Genomic DNA, 16,523 nt, shown 5'->3' with positions numbered 1-16,523 from the left:
ATTTTGATGCTGATTTACTGTTCGCAGTGTCTCAATCGTTGAGAGCAGCCACTCTGTGGACTGGTAGAAGCTCTGTGCCCCGTCTTTAGTGGCGCCTGGTTTCTGTTTCTTGTGCCGGATTAGTAATTGGTATTTCGTGAGCTCACCCAGAACACCTGTCCACTCCCCCGCCCAGGGAAACCAAGACCCCTTTTTTCATTTATACGCAAAATGGAAAATATATGGATGTTTCTGTAAGTTAATTTTATTATATGAAGATAGCATACAAAGTACATTCATAGTGACTAGAGATGTAGGACGAGATTCTCTTACTTATATCTGCAGCATATATTCTTGGTTTGTATAAAAGTAACTTTAAAATTCCAGTTTCCTTAAATAGTTCTGCACAAAACACACACACACACACAAATATACATATAGTTACTACCACTGTCGGTCAAAGACGCGCTCCTTCTTTGATCAGTTAAAAGGGGCCGACACGTGGTTGTTTCCTGTGTGGCATTCTTAGGGGCTGGGAAGCGAGGCGCAGCCAGAAGGCTGAGGTCACCTTCTCAGGGTTTGGATCCACTTGCTCCACGGGCCTGAGCGTCATTCTTAGACCAGCTAGATACAGGCTCGCGCGTGGTTCCCGTCCCCTCCTACCCACGCTGCTCCGTGTCCTTGATCTCACAAGTCCTGAAAGGGAGTACTTGTCCCCTCGTTGTTCAGGCCAACCATTTCTGTCGGAGATGACAAATGGGTCTAATAATACCATCAGTCCACTAGTGATTGCATTTTCAGTGCTGTTTCAATGAACCCGTCTGGGACAAGCCCTTCGCCACTGGATACACTCATTCCTCCCAGCTTCCAGTTTTCATTCTATGTTAAGACTCCAGATAAAACCGGACTGATGGGACAGACCCGAGTCTCTGAGGAAGCCGGATTAACACAGTCTAACGTGTTCTTTTGGAAAGATGGTATTACTAAGGCCTCTTAATGATTAAGAGTTAGATTATTGAAATCAAGACATTATATGCATAGCTAAGGTTTTGCTTTGTTTTCACTAACTGCTGGATCCTTAACTGATTTGAGAAGACAGGAGAATCGATTGTGGTCTTCTTGTAATTGCCCTGTTTGACCTCCTCCCGGTTACCTGATTTCTACTGTTGCCAGGGGTCACAGGTGCTCTCGGGCTTGTGAAGAACAGGAAGAAGGCCCCCCTCTCCAGGGCCCTGGCCCGATACTGTCTGCACTTGACTCTTGCTGGAGACTGGCCAGAGGCTCCTCCAGCAGAGTCCCCGCCCCCGGAAGCAGCCGATGTCTTGCTGGGGACGTTCCAGCTCTCCCATCTCTTCATACGAAGAGCCTTGAAGCGAGACTGTGGCACACGGGGCAGGAAGCACAGGCCCATCTATCACTTCCGTCTCAGGTTCTAGAGTTAAGAAGGGAAGCGTCCTCTTCTCTACCAGGAGCAGTGATTCCTTGTGGCCTGTCTGGCTCCAGCTGGCCCCAGAAGGTGTGCACATCCTAAACACGCAGCATCACGCAGAGCCAGTGAGGGGTCCAGGGCCTCTGGACCCTGAGAAGTAGGCACACTTTGGTACCCTGTCTCCCTATTTCCATCATCCTCAGACCCAAGGCAAGGCCCAAAGTAGATGAAAAGAGGCTTTTCTCCTATTGTCGGCTCATTAACTAATATCCTGAGTCCCCATTCTAGAAGTATCTTGCATAAATTACATACCACCTTTTTCCTCAAGGAGCATAAAGTGCTTAGTAGACATTGGTCAATGCTCTTCTGTCTAAGAGGCGAGCGTGGGTAGGGTCTCCACCGAATAAGAAGGACACCTGGTTGACTTCTGTCCTCGGGTCGCCACGGTTTTCGGGAGTTGGTCTGGTTGGCGTGGAGATGGGGTTTTCACTCCGCCTTCTCTTTTTTCCTCCATCTATCCTAGTTTGGGTCTAGAGTAAACCTACACAAGACTGTTTTCCTTCTCCTCAGCTTCCTTTTATAACTAACTGTACGAAACAGGTTAATACCAAAAACTGAGTTAAGTGTCTTGACTAGATATTAATACTCCAGATGGAATCTGACAGTATCTTTGAAAACGTGGCTTTCAGCCGAACCGGTGACCTAGGAGACCAGACTCACTGGGCTGAGCTTCCTGGGAGCGGCGCGTGGGGAGAGGCGGCCTCCGCCCCCGGCACCCCCCGCCCCGCCCAGCTCAGGGGGCGGGGTCAGCGTGTCCTGCTGGGGGGCCGGCGGGGGGACGGGCTTGGCTTCGAGCTCCACCCAGCGCTGGAGACGAAAGCCGTGCCCCGTCTCGGAAGAGGCACAGAACCCATCCCATAGCTGAGGTGGTGCAATGTGCTTGGTCGTTCCAAAAATTACGTTTGGCCTTTTTTGGCCTCCGCTCACCGCCCACCCCCTGTCCTGTCTGCTCCCTGGCTGGTTCTCGAACGTGGACCCAGTGGCACTGTCCCCATCCCACTGCGTCCCCGTGCCCTGTCCTGTTCTCTTCCTCTCTCTCCTCCTCCTCCCAGGCCGTGTCAGATGCTGCAGGGCCCCAGAGCCACGCCTTTGCAGCACAGGCCGGTGACAGGTGACAGTGTGTGTCATCAACCAGCCGGAGCCCGGCGGCCCTGGGGCCCCGGGGAGGAGAAGCAAGTCCTGGGGCTGAGGAAGGATTTCTCCTACCCTCTGAGTCCCGCGAGGGTTGGCAGTGGTGCTCTTGGCTTTATCTATCTGGGGTTACATTCTTGTTAGTCAAAAGAGACAAAAAGCACTATTAACAGTCACACAAAAGCAGCTAGCTTCTGTGGAAAGGAAAAGGTGTCGATTTATATATGCATAATACTGGCAAAAGCTACTTTTCTGGGGGTATAAATACACACGTGGTTCTAGAAAGAAGGCTGTGCTGAGTCGGGCTCTAGACGGGTGCAGTGGAGTACGGGACCACGGAGTTGTAGTCGGGTGGGGGAGAGCAGCACGAAATCTTCCTCTCCAGCTCCGAGGGGTCATAGGTGAATCTGCGCCGGCCTCTGCTGAGGTGCCCACAGCTGGCATGGCAGAACGCGGGTCTGCTGAGGTCAGAAAGGCCCGACTCCTTACTTGTACTTGTTACTCTCAAGCTAAAGAAAGAAAAGAAAAGAATCAAAGTTGATTTCTTGGACACACTCAAGTCCACCCCTTAGTGGGTCGTTTGCTCATAGGCGTCCTGGGGTTCATGGCTGTGGAGTCCCACCTCGCCCTCTGCCAGGGTCTCTGGAGCTGTGCACGGCCTCTCTGCCACCAGCTGGGCGTCATTCCGCCGGCCGGCCAGGGCCCAGGGTGGAATTAGTTAAGGCAAACCCAGAACTGCTGGTGGAAAATAGCCCCCAGGCTTGGGTCCAGCCCTCCCCTACGCCTGTGATTGGCTCAGAGATGCTCCCCAGCCCCGCAAATATTCAAGTCGAATCCCTGGAACCTGTGAAGAGCACTTTATAAGGCAAGAGCTGCGACTCAGCTAAAGGATCTCCGCAGGCGTCGCCTGGCCTGCGTCCCCCAGGTGGGACTCAAGCACAATCACACGCGTCCTTATAAGAGAGGCGGAGCGGGCGTCACGGCGCACGCAGGAGGAGCGGGAAGGTGGGGCCGAGGAGACGCCGGGGGCGGCGCCGCTGGAGGAGGAGAGGCACGGTCTTCCCTGGGGCCTCCCGAGGGAGCGCAGCCCTGTGACACCTTCATCTTGGACGTCCGGCCTCCGGAACTCCTGTGTCGAGACACCGAGTTTGTGGAAGTTTGTTACAGCCGCCTGGAGAAACTCCTAGAACGTCCTACGGAAAGGTGAGCACAGCCGTCCGTCTCCCTCTCCTGTTTGTGCTCCAGAGGAGAGGCATGTCCAGTTAAGGCGGTGTATCGCGGCAAGGGTGAAGGGGCAGGGGACTGGCTGCTGGCTTCCGTGCGTCGCATGCAGCCCAGGACGCCGCGCCGGGCAGAGGAGCTTTTCTTGTCCTCCCGTGTTTGGTGGGCTTAACAGCTGGGATGAGAATGAGAACCCCGGGCGCCACGACGTTGTTGAATTGGCTCTGCATTAGCGCGCCCAGCCTTTGATCCATGTTCTATGTTTTAGTCTCCGAGTAGAGGATGCAATGGGTGGTTTTCCTTTTTTTCCACACGGGAAAGTGTTTCTGGAAGTGTTTTAAAGTAGGAGACAAAAGCGCGTGGGTCCCGCTTCTCCCGTCACTCCTCGCGGTGTCCCCTGACCTGCCCGGCGCGCGGCTCCGGGCCCCCGGGGGGGGCGCCGCAGAGGACACGCGTGCGCAGGTGTTCGGGCCCGCACGTTCCCGGCCCTCCAGCTCCCTGGGGTTGATGCGCTGTGGCCACCCTTTGACTTGGATCAGGGCCAGCAAACTAGCCGTGCGCTGGCCACCTGTTTGTGTTTTTTTGTTTTGTTTTAAGCAACAGATGTATTGACGTATAACTTACATACTATGCGATTCACCTATTTAAAGCGTACAGGCCAGTGGTTGTTAGTATATTTACAGAGGGCTCTTCAGGGCATTTCATATACATGGAATCACGATGCGTAGTGTTTCATGAGCGACTCTTTTCACTTAATTCAAGGTTCATCCATGTTGCAGCGTGCATCGGTACCTCATACTTTTTATTGACAAATCTCCTTCTGTTGTACGGATATATGCATTTTAGTTATCCATTCGCCAATTGATAGACATTCGAGTTGTTTCTTCCTTTGGTCATTATGAATAACGCTGCTGTGAACATTTGTGTGCAAGTTTCTGTGCAGACGTAAGTTTTCATTTCCGCGGGGTATATGCCTACGGAGCTGAACTGCCGGTTCCTAGACTAACTCTGTTTAGCCTCTGAGGAACTGCTAGACTGTTTTCCGAAGTGGCTGCACTGTTTTATGTTCCTACCAGCGAGCATACAGGGTTCTAATTTCTTCATCTCCTCGCCAGCACTGACTCTGATTCCAGCCATGCGGGCAGGTGTGAAGAAGGGGTGTCTCATGTGCCTTGCATCTCCCTGATGACTAATGAGGTTAAGCGTATTTTCCTGTGCTCCCTGGCCGCGGCTGCCTGCTTCTGTAGGGAGAGGTGACCGCACACAGCTGCAGCTCCTTGCTCGTGTACTGGGGACGGCTGCTGCTGTAAGCGGCAGAGGCGAGCCTTGGTTTACCCTCTGGCTCTGTGAGTCAGCAGAGCCCTGATTTGGGTACAAGAGGAGCAGGACGGTTCTGCCTGTGGGTGAGTCGGGGGCAGGCATTGGAACCGGGAAGGGACGAGCACCGAGAGGGTCCAGCACCCTGGAGGGTCCAGCGAGAGCCCACGTTTTCTGACGGCATTGCCACCGGCCGCTGTGTGGAGGAAGGAAAGCCACGGTCCACAGGACATGAGCACTCACTTGGAAGGGTTGGGGTGTCAGGAGGGCAAGTCTCATGACTGGACGGCAGTAGTCGGGCCCCTCCTGTGCCGCTGCTGCCGGCCCGGGATGGTGAGGGGTGCGCGTCCCCTCCCCGCCCCTGTGAGCAGGTCTCCATCTGACTGTGCACTGTTGACAGTTGGAGACATGGGGCTCCTTTTTACTGAGCGGCTGTGCTGCATGGGCTCGGACTGCCTGTCCTTGCCCGTAAAGCAAGTTCTGTTTTCCCTTAAATCCCAGTCTTCCTTCCCAGAACATGGCACTCAGATGTCTGATTTTATGCCCTCTTTCCTGTCCTTCTGGGGAGAAAAAAGTGCTTTCTGCACGGCCTGGACACTATGGTCTAGGAGGGCAGGTAGCCCTCAAGTATCGCCATGAAACCCTCTCCCCCGGCACCTTCCTTCTCGCCCCTCCGGGAACTGGTCAGAGCCCCCCAGCGTCCTTACTCAATCTTCAGCGAGGCTTTGGGTTTACTCTCGGCCCAGGTGAAGCGCTTTAGCAAGGGAGAGGCCAGCAGGGTGCCACTGTCCAGCTGGTAGTCCTGAAGGGAAGAAGGGAAGAAGGAAAAGGTTACACCTCTTGCTTGACCTGGAGGGGCCCATGCCAATTGGGGTGTGATGTTGGGATGCGCATCTAAGGTCACTCCAGGCTCTGGCCTCATCTTCCACACTCCCTGCCTGTGAAGACACAGCATTGTCTCCATATCGGCAAGTCTAAACTTTGTCAGTCACAAGAAATCCCTGTGCCCAGTGACTGAGGCCCTTCCTCCTGACGGTGAAGAAAGCAAATGTAAACAAAAGGGAAAACTGCGGGTACCAGGTGAGCGTTTTTCCTAGTCAACTTTTATGCAAATTATTGCTTAAATATATTAAAGATAGTTGGGCGGATGACTTGGCAATGATATGTAAAGACTCTGAGAAATGATAAAGACATGGTTTAATTTTTCTTGAAGATTCTACAGAATTTTTAGGCCCTCCTGTGTGATGGTTTCCAGCCATTCTGTTTCCTTGTTGGTTCGTATTTAGCACTGAGTTTTATGCAGGGTCCTGACTCTGTTAACACGGCGTTTCCAGTGAGTGGACCCCACACGTGGTTCCTGCCACCTTCAGTCCCCCCGTGGCTCTGTCTGTGTCCTTAACTATCCGTTAGTAAAGGAGCCTCAGGAAGGGGCCTGCCCCAGTTCCCGAGCTACTCAGGCGGGCAGGGCTGAGGGTCAAAGAAGCCTTCCATGTTTTGTTTCGTATCGTCTCCTTGGTCTTAAAACCAGTGTTTCTAAGCAGCAAACCAAAATTTCCAGCCACTTTGCCTTTGTATTCACCAGCTTATTTGTAATTTTTTTTTTTTTTTTAGTGTTTAAATAATCTTTCCTCTTTTTCTGGTGTGTTTGGAAGGTTTTGGTGTTTTTCAGTGGTGACTGTGCTGTGTCTCAAGGCCACGCTTTGTGGTCATCACCTTCACACCACAGTAGGGTTTTTTTTTTGCGGTACGCGGGCCTCTCACTGCTGCGGCCTCTCCCGTTGCCGAGCACAGGCTCCAGACGCGCAGGCTCGGCTCAGCGGCCATGGCTCCGCGGCATGTGGGATCTTCCCGGACCGGGGCACGAACCCGTGTCCCCTGCATCGGCAGGCGGACTCTCAACCACTGCGCCACCAGGGAAGCCCCCACCGTAGGTTTTACAGGCCTTTTTTTGGGTCACGACTCCATGAGCGGCCCTGAGATGCAGCGGCCGTGTCTCTTGTCCAGCCCTTCCTCTCCTCCCCTTATTCTCTCAGCCCGACATCCCAGATCTTTTAAAGGGACGAGCTGGTTGAGGCCTCTTGTTTGCTGGGCTGTATGGATCACTTTGCCCTGTGTGGTTGGGTGGGAACAGAGGCCTAGGAGATTCTTCCAGGATCTCAGAGCTGCTCGTGAGAGAGGGCTCTCTGTCGCACCACGAAGGTGCAACCACTCGCACAGCTTTGAGTTCCTCTAATGCTCTGAAAGCAAGGTTCCATCACTGATGGCCAAGAAGCTTAGAAACACACAGTGAGGTTTCGTAGGGGACTGAGTTACGCCCAGACAAGGACATGGGCCCTGGAGTGAATCCTGGGTTATCTTCAAACTACAGAATTACTTTCAAATTAGCTCTGTGTATTCTATGTCTTGTCAGCCCCCCTGAAATGGTCATTTCAGCCACCACTGATTACTGGCCCCCGTTGACCTAGAGCCACCGGACGACTGGAGTCTGGGTGCACTGAGTAGGTTCCTTCCACTTCCATTACTTACATCAAGCATGGACGTGGCATTTGGTGAAAGTTCTTCAAAGGTTTTGACTTTTTCCAGGCTGATGAAATTGAAAGCATTTACATATCTAAAGAAGAAGCAGAAAGAGTAATCAAGACAGGAAAATGCATCCAGTTTTGATTAGTCAGGAGACATGGGCACCACGTCCCAGCTAAGGTGAACCCAAACACTGGGAGTCACCTCATCCCTCTTGAGGCTGCAGTTCTCTGGCTGTGTTTCCCTGGGAATGCAGACAGTGGTGCTACTTCCTCCTGTGGTTGCTAATCCACGTTGCGTAGTTTTGAGCAAGACCCCAGAGGGACCCTTGAGAGACGAGGCAGTGGTCAGGCCTCTGGTCCCCCGTGGAACCAGATGGCGTCGGGCCAAGAAGAGACCTGGGTCGTCATCTGGTCTAAACACCCATGTTACAAAGAAATGGGAAATGATGCCCAGAGAGGTGATGTGGCTTCACCATGTACAGCTGCTACTTCTGCAAGGACATGACCCGTCAGGGTCCCACAGCTGATTCAATGGCATAATCGAGCACCAGGGCTAGTCTTGTGTATCCAGGTTTGCGATCACAGATCGGGAGAAAGGGGTAGTATTTGGATGAGCTCCCTGTGGCTGCCTGCTGAGCTTTGGTTGATCTGTTAGGAGGGGCCGGCAGAGGGCCCCACTGTACGCCCCCTCACCTGCGGCCCTGTCACCACCGACAAGGCCCCGTCTCTTAGGCGAGCTCCCTATTGGGCCCAAGGCTAAGCAACAGACCGGAGAGGCCCGTGTAACTTTGACACCTTCCTCCCCAGGTCTGACCCAGTCCGCCCCTGCTAATTTATTTAATCCACGCTTACTTTTCTCATCTTTAAAACAATGGATGGGGCTTCCCTGGTGGCGCAGTGGTTGAGAGTCTGCCTGCCGGTGCAGGGGACGCAGGTTCGTGCCCCGGTCCGGGAAGATCCCACATGCCGCGGAGTGGCTGGGCCTGTGAGCCATGGCCGCTGAGCCTGCGCTCCGCGATGGGAGAGGCCACAGTGGTGAGAGGCCCGCGTATCAGGCCAAAAAAAAAAAAAAAAAAAAAAAAAAAAAAAAACAATGGATGACTCATCTGGGCCGGTTGTGAAGTATGAATTGTGCCGCTGACCTGTGACCCCAGCACCGCAGATCTGGGCCGGCCACTGGACTTCTTCCAGGCCCGTCCCAGACCATCGGTCTTTCCAGCTCTTCCCTAGTCGCCTGTCAAGCTTGACTGAACTGAGGTTGGAGCCCTAGGAGTGTACCGACTGCAGGCAAAAATGCTAGAAGGCCCACAGGATAGTCAAAGTCCTGAAACGAGTCCTGACTACACGGGGACAGGGAGGGAGCGTCAGAACACCTGGGTTAGAAGTTCTGTTCTGCCGCTTTCAAGCCGCACAGTTTTGGCGAGCTGTCCTCTGTGGAGCTTTAATGTCCCCACTTGTATACCAGGAACTCTTCATAGGATTGGTTTGAGCATTAAAGGAGGTGATGTATGCAAAGAGCCCAGCATGGTACCAGACCACACAGCACGTGTCTAACCATGAGCACTGAATGCGTGTGACACACGTGTCACCGCTAGGACTGAGGTGCTGACCCCGCCCAGCACGGCTACTCAGTACATCTTTCTTCCCTTACACCTTCTCCAATTTCCTCTAGGCTAACGAGAGGTACTTAGTTTGTCAGGTAAGAAAACAAATCCACTTTGTTGCATTTTATCGAAGGTATCATGAAAAAAGTCAAGGTCATTGGGGGGAACAAAAGAGGAGTTCTTCTAGAATAAGACAGACTAAAGAAATGAAAGAAAATGCAAAGTGTTCTTGATTGGATGATGCTTTGAAAAAAGGTACATAAGACATTTGGGGAAAATAATGGAGATTTGAAAATTTCATAGCATGAAGGGATTATCCATTTTCTTTGGTGTGGTGGCACAGGAGACTGTCCCTTACGAGATGTACACCAAAGTGTTTAAAGGGAAGGTGTTACAGTGCCTTATGCCCTTTTCCAAAAGGTTCGGCAAAAGGAAAAATACACACACACACACGTATCGAGTACGTACACGAAATGAGGTAAAAGGTATGTTTGGGTTTAGGAGGTGGGCTTTTTTCTATGTTTGAAAATTTTATAAAATGAAGTTGGGGAAAGAGAGATCTTACCTGACATTATCAGAACTTCCTGAATTAAACTTTGGAGCAGAAATATCTTCCTTGAAGAAGTCCTCTGAGAAGGCAGGAGTTGAGTACGTAAACCCACTATTTCCTGTCAGTATGGCATTGAGTGGGATATAGTCCTTGCCATCCTAAAACACCAAAGACAGGTGTAGTCACATGCATGTCTACTTCAGCCTGTTTCTGTGGGACACTGTTTCAGTTCAACTATGTCATTTCCACAATCTTGCTTGTGTCTGGGGAAGATAAGTCTGCACACACCCTCACACGCCCACACCCCCCCCCACACGTGTTTTCTTTTACTCCTGAGCTCAGCTATTAATAGCCATTAAAATAACAGACAAAGAAGACACTCCCTTGACTTATATTGAAGGCATCTGGCCTTCTGATATTCTAGATAAATTTACCTGTTGTACATTGGCTTGAAGCAAGTCGCCTAGTTTTTCCACAAGTTCTGCGAATCTTGGCCTTTCTTTTGGGTCTTTGTGCCAGCAGTCCAACATGATCTGGTAGCTGTTGGGTGAGAGCACAGCAGAGATTGCTGGAGAGCAGTGGGGAGTACATAGACTGCCCTACACACTGGCCAAGTGATGGGTGTTGTCATGGGTATAAAGATGACGCTTCTCGTAGTTATGTAGTGTTTGCTCCACTTTTAGATGTGGGTACGCAGCCACGACACAAAAAGGCTGCTCGCGCCAGGTCCTGCTGGTAGTGGAAAACACGTCTACACAGGTAGACTCTCAAACCAACCCCCCCGGAGCCCATGACGACCCAGGCTGTTGGCGGGAGCGGGGGCTGAGCTCTGAGTGAAGCCGAGCTGTCTGGGGGGAAACGCCAGTGGTCACTCGGCCATGAAGTATCACGTCCTCCCCTCCCTGTGCAAAGCAGGACAGTGTCCTTAAAGGTGGAAAGTGGATACAGACACAGATATCCACGGGTGAATAGTCTGCAGTCTTAGGACCTTCTCAGGCTGGAATGACGGCTGCCCTGGGCTCCTGCATGAGCACATGGGATGTCTTACCCCTCACAGTTGCCTTGCCGAGCTCAGCAGTGGAGGTGGGCAGGGGGAGGCACTGTGTACACGACCGACATCGCTTCCAAAAGGTGGACGTCCACACAGAGTGTGGGTAGCTCCTCGGGCCGTATGCTAGTTCCTTCCATGTGGCTGACTGCCCCACCCCCAGCATCTCAAACTGGCCTCTCCCCGCACAAGGCAAAAGTACAGGCTGGCTTCTGGATATGAAACCATTTGTCTTAGTGTCCCAGAAGCCGACTCTTGTCCCGGGATTTAAACGTCAACAGGGTTCCTCTGTGATGCTCCTGACACTTTAGGCCGAAGGGTATCAGGCTCCTCTCAGCCACGTCTGCAGGGAGTAGAGGTCTCTGCCTGCCCCTTCTGGGCAAACCACCTGCCAAGCATCTGTACACACACTGGCTTAAGGATCTATTCTCTTTGTTCTCGGGATGTTGATTGTAAGTCATCTCTTCTCTCGGGAGATCCCCTAGAGAGGACTCTGACCAGGTCGGATCAAAATCTGAATGGGCCTGGACTCTGGATCTGGGTCAGAACCCGGCTGGGAGCCCTGCTCAGGCAGGGACCTCCTCTCCAGACCCCTCACCTAACCCAGGGCCTGCCTGTGCGCACTCAACAGGTGTCTGCTGAAGGAAGTCAGACTGATCTCCTAGAAGAGAACGCGCTGCTCCTTCCACGAATCCCTAATTCCCAAGGCAGACCGCAGACACGGCTGGGACCTGGGCGCTGCCGGGATGCGCCTGAGGTGACGCATCCCTGCTGCCACCTCTCAGGTGTGAGCCTGCAGGCGGCACCCACAGCTCCAAGTGTCTCTTAAGGCTATCCCTATTTTGTGTCAAAGTCTGTGAGGTGGCTGACAGGGAGAATATAGGAAGGTTAAAAAAAAAAAAAAGCAGAGTATGAGGAGGGATATAAAAATAACAGTGAGAAAAGGTTGAAACTACAGGCAGAGTTAAGATGCACAATTTATATCATGATTTTGAGTAGTTTGACAGAGGCAGTGCTCTAAGCTTCCAGGCAGCTGGTGAAAGGAAGGAATAACCAGTTAAATGGTGCCCATGAGCCGGAAGCTAAAAATAAACCAGCTACTTGGAGGAAGGATGGCTCTTCCCAGAACTGAAATCTGAAAGGAGGTTCTTGTAGACATCTCTCAACTGCATCATTATCATCCGGGTCATAATGACTTCATGGGATGGCCTTGTGCATCGTCTTTCAATGCTGGCCAAGTCTCAATGGCAAAAAATACCATTCAGTAAAAACAATTCTAAGAGGCAGAACAGTGTGGTCCAGGTGTGTCTGTCCAAAGGCTCTGATTTAACCCCAGGATAAACTTCTAGGTACCCAAGGGGTTGGGAGCACCACGTGGTCTTCAGAACGTTCCACGGGCACTGGTCTTCACAAGCAAACTCTCCTGATACTTGGCTGGTGGAGCTGAGGTCCTCCTTTCTGATAGGATATCTGCTTGCTGGGTACTTAAGTCTTTGTTTAGGGACGGACAGGAGTTCATAACGATCACGTGTCTGAATTGCTAACTTTCCTCCATTTGTCCAAACTTCTGGGTCAAGACTCTTTTCAGAAGGTGATTCTGGTTCCCTCCCACCTGTGTCTCATCTACTGGACCTGTTTGACCTAAACCCTAGGGGCGGGCTGTGGGTTGACTTGTTCTAAGAGCGGTGAGGGCCCTTGGGTGAGTGTGCTGTGCGGTCCGGTGTCAGGTACCACTGCAGTGGGGCTCAGCTTATAGACACCAAGGAGGCTGGGACTCTGGGCTGTCGTCACTGCTCTCTGGGGGACACAGGACAGGTCCCTTAACTCTCCCTGACGAGCAGTGCCTTAGAGTGCGGGCTCAAGGCACGTGCTCCTTCCAGGCAACCCAGGCCAGCCTGCTAGCGACCACAGGGCTAGAGTAGTGTAAGACGGTCCCATGTGGACCTCATATTAAGGTCGGTTGACGCATCTTACTAATTTATTGAGGTAGGCACAGAAATGCACGCTACAGAGGCAGGTGGTCACGAGACTCGAGTCTGGGACCCTCACCCCAGGGCTGTGGGCTGCGGCAGAGGCTGGCCTGTGTCTGCCTTACCTTGTCTAAGGCTCCCTCGTCTCTAGCAAGAAACAGATTCTCAGAGGCCACTGGAAGAACAGTAAATATATACACAGATATTCTATACAAGGCAGCCAAAGCAAGAAAGGCTTGAACCAGGCAAAAAAAAAGGGGGGGGGCATGCCCTGAGAGTAGGGAGCATTTGGTCAAGCAGAGGCCCCAGGCTTATCCCGACCAGCATCACTTCGCTGCTGAGAGGCAGCTGGTGGGGGAAATGCAAGGCCTGTGAACAGGATTCTCCCAGGTTCCTCTCTGCTGAAACCAGCCGAAGGGACCACCTGCAACTCTTGCTGTTTTTTATTTTGATTCTTGGTTTCTGACTTCTAGTTTCCACTCCTCTTGCCTAAGATTCAGTGCAAATCATCTCAAACACCAAAGAAAAGGAAAAAAAAAATCAAAACATTCATTATTTCTTCCCTTATTGAAAGACATCTGATTAAACAGGCTCTGGGCGAGGAATGAGTGACTCACGTTAAAACCGTTTTACATCACTAAGTAAACAGGTTTAATAAAGAAAAGAGACACCAGTTACACCCAACCCCATGGCCCTTCTAGAAAATGAGCCAGGGGTGACGGGACTGTGAGAAAAGCTTCCTTTCCAAGCTATCACCCAAGCTCCCAAGGGCACGCCAATTTAGACCAAGTTCAGGTCACAGAACCCTAGTTCTGAGAGCTGCCCTTCATCCTCACCCGGGCCTTCCCGCTGTTGGAACAAACAGGAGGGAAATGACTCCAACAGCTTTCAAACGCTGAAGGTTTGAATTCTGGACTTCTCAACAAACGGATCACAAAGCTCCTTCTTTGTTTTTATAGTTTCTAAAATAAACTCCCTAGAATTGAGGGACCATCCTTCTTTCTGTGGACTGGGGTACAAGTGCTACCTTATATAAAGACTTGAAGGTTTGATAAAGTCCAAGTGAGTTTTGGGCCCAAAGCTGATGTGAGTTGTTTTGGACCAGAACCTGGATAAGAATTGGAAACACACCCTGCAGGCGTGTAGCGTGGTGCTGGGGGCTCTGGACTCAGACTCGGTTTGCTTAACTAATTGGCAAAGTGGCAAATCACTTAGGTGTTCTGTGCCTTGGTTGTCTCATCTGTAAGACGGAGATAATAACAGCACCCACGTTATAGGGTTGTTATGAGAATGAGGTAAATTAATATGTTACAGTGCTTAAGACAGTGCCTGACGCTTAATAAGCACTAAATAACTAATAAAGGCTGTGGTTGGCGACCGCAGTCATTACTGTTAGTCACTGGGGACTTGCTTTTGAGATTTTCAGATTATATGGAAAGTCCAAGGAAATATTTAATTCAAAGCATGAGTGGACATATTAGACGTTTCTTCTAAGGAACATGGGGTATATTCCTAACTTAACAGTCCTGTGATCTAGGGAGCTCAGTCCAGTGGACTGCCTTTAAATCTGTCTCCTCTCTACTTAGCTGACAAATCATGAGACTTCTCAGAGGCTTAGTTTCGTCACGCATCCAATTCAGGTGAAAATTCCTGTCTGCCTGCCCCTCAAGCGGGCTGGGATCTTCGCTTAGAAAACTGTAAAGTGCAAAGTCATCTCATTTTAAACCAGACCTCCTGGTGTCTGCCCCTGTCCACCACGTAAAAGCAGTGAGCACTTGAGAACTCTCCCGCCTTTAAAATCCCTCTCCAGTCCAGCGCAGGCCTGGGGCTAATCTAGCCGCGTCCCCAGCTCTCAGAAGGGCCTTGTGCTTTGCTGGCAAGGACACCACGTACGACTGAGAAGGCCGGGTCCCTTCTCCCCTCTGCACTCAGGCCGCTCCCCAGCCCCGCCTCCGTGGCCCGAGTCCCCCGTCCTCACGGTCCCGGGTCTGACCTAGCTTGTCTCTGGGCCGTGAAGGAAAGAGAGGGCACTTTGGCCAAGCGCACACTTCCTTCGTTCCCTCCGACTCCTCCCAAAGGCCGTCGAGGGGCTCCTCACAGCCCCAAGTTGTGCGGGTGGGAGGGGGAGGGCCCCCTGTCTGTTCGGGAAAGGTGGTACCGCCGCGAGCATGGACAGGGCGGGGGGGGGGGGGGGGAGTCCCTGTCTAGCAGCCTGACAGAACTGCCGGGGTCATCACCTTCCTGCCCAGGCCTCAGGGCAAAACACCCACAGAGCGTCAGGAAGACAGAGTCTGAGAGGGGCGAGCAAGCGCTTGTCCAAGGTGGACAGCCCTCACCCTGGTCCTCCCGTCCTCCTAGAGCCACGGGGCCAAGCAGAGGGGCCCCCGCCAGCAGCAGCCCCAGCCGCCTGCTCCGCACAGGCTGAAGGTGCCTTGTTGCCCACGCGGGCCTCTGGGGAGCAGGGTTCCTACCCAGTCCAGACCCCCGTTCCTCTCCTCCACGTCTCCCCCTACGCTCCAGCCAGCCCCCCACGGTCCCGGGTGTGGCTGGAGGGCCGGTCAGCTGCGGAGGCCGTGGGCCCACTTTGTGAGCGGGCACGGGGTCTGGCCTCCACTTCCCGGGCGGGCTGTTCAGTTGTGCCCGGGCTCCTAGCTAGAAGCTGCGTTCCTAACCTCGGCTCGCAGCTACGTCGGGGGTGGAGAGAAGCCCTAGGTAGGGACGGGTCCAGGATGTGACGCCTCGCTTCTGGAACGTGCTCCCGGCACGGCTGGGCCCCAGGGGGCTAGGCAGGGGCGACTCTGGGGTAAGGAGAGCCCCCTGCATCTCCCAGGACAGGGGCTCTGGACGTCAGCAGCACGTCCCCTTCCTGGGGCGGCCTGGCCGGGGGTGCGGGGGTGGGGAGCCATGGGCTGGAGGTGACGGGGGCTCACATTTCGGGCGTGGCGTACTCCGGGGCCCGCATCCTCATGCCGTCCTTCAGGCGGCTGCAGAAGTCCTCGTCCATCTGCACGCCCGGGTACGGGGACCCACCTGTACCGGAACACAGGGCACGTTATGGCCTCAGGGCACGAAACGCCCCGGGGGGCCATTCCGTGTCTCTTTCCTCCCTTCCAGGGGAGGGCTGGGTAGTGAACTCCTGGTGATGGGAACGGACCTCAGCGCCCAGCGCAAGCCCCAGGGCAGCTCAGCGGATCCTTGCTGGCGCTCGGCGCCCTGGTGCTGGGTGTCAGATGCCCGCAGGCCGTTCCCATGGCTGCTCTGGTCTGTTGGGTCAGGAGAAAGGGTGGCACCTGAGGGGTCCCTCCCCTCCCCCTACAAGGAACCCTAGAGAAAGCCCAGCCTTTAGACTCCTCCCTTGAGTTAATGAGCTGCTTTTTAAAAAGCCAGTAGACTCGGAGGCGGTCACTGGTGGCTCACTCGCACCTCACTGAGAACGACTTGAACTCACTACTCTCGTGTGAGGTTCGCACAGCACTGGGGGACCGGTTGCCATGAGGGGCCCGAGGGAAGGGGGCCAGGAGCTGCGGGACTGGGCTGGCTGCTGTGGGGCGGGGCTTGCAGGGGGCCCCGAGGAGCCGGGACTTTGCCTTTTGCCAGTTTTTCTGGGCAGGATCGCAGGTAACCGTCCCTCTTAGAGGGACTGGTGGCTGAGGGAGGGCTCGGGGGTAGCAGGCCCTCCCGATCTGCCCTGT

General features: G+C 53.2%; 1 protein-coding gene across 1 annotated transcript in view; it reads right to left on the bottom strand.

Annotated features, from left to right (window-relative positions):
* Positions 1-222: 222 nt before the first annotated feature.
* The window catches only part of FLT1 (fms related receptor tyrosine kinase 1), a 172,824-nt gene continuing 156,523 nt past the window's right edge, over positions 223-16,523 (bottom strand). Inside the window, exons 25-30 of the mRNA XM_067713588.1 lie at positions 15,762-15,861; positions 10,248-10,353; positions 9,829-9,971; positions 7,664-7,748; positions 5,845-5,939; positions 223-3,108 (exon numbers count right to left, since the gene is read on the bottom strand). Coding sequence (XP_067569689.1) covers positions 2,907-3,108; positions 5,845-5,939; positions 7,664-7,748; positions 9,829-9,971; positions 10,248-10,353; positions 15,762-15,861 — 731 coding nt within the window. The 3' untranslated portion in view covers positions 223-2,906. The remainder of the gene's footprint in view (positions 3,109-5,844; positions 5,940-7,663; positions 7,749-9,828; positions 9,972-10,247; positions 10,354-15,761; positions 15,862-16,523) is intronic.

Source organism: Pseudorca crassidens, chromosome 18 (genome assembly GCF_039906515.1).
Source record: "Pseudorca crassidens isolate mPseCra1 chromosome 18, mPseCra1.hap1, whole genome shotgun sequence".
In the NCBI taxonomy this organism is placed as follows: Eukaryota; Metazoa; Chordata; class Mammalia; order Artiodactyla; family Delphinidae; genus Pseudorca; species Pseudorca crassidens.
Note: the sequence above shows the minus strand (reverse complement) of the source record. Positions and strands in the feature narration are given on the sequence as shown.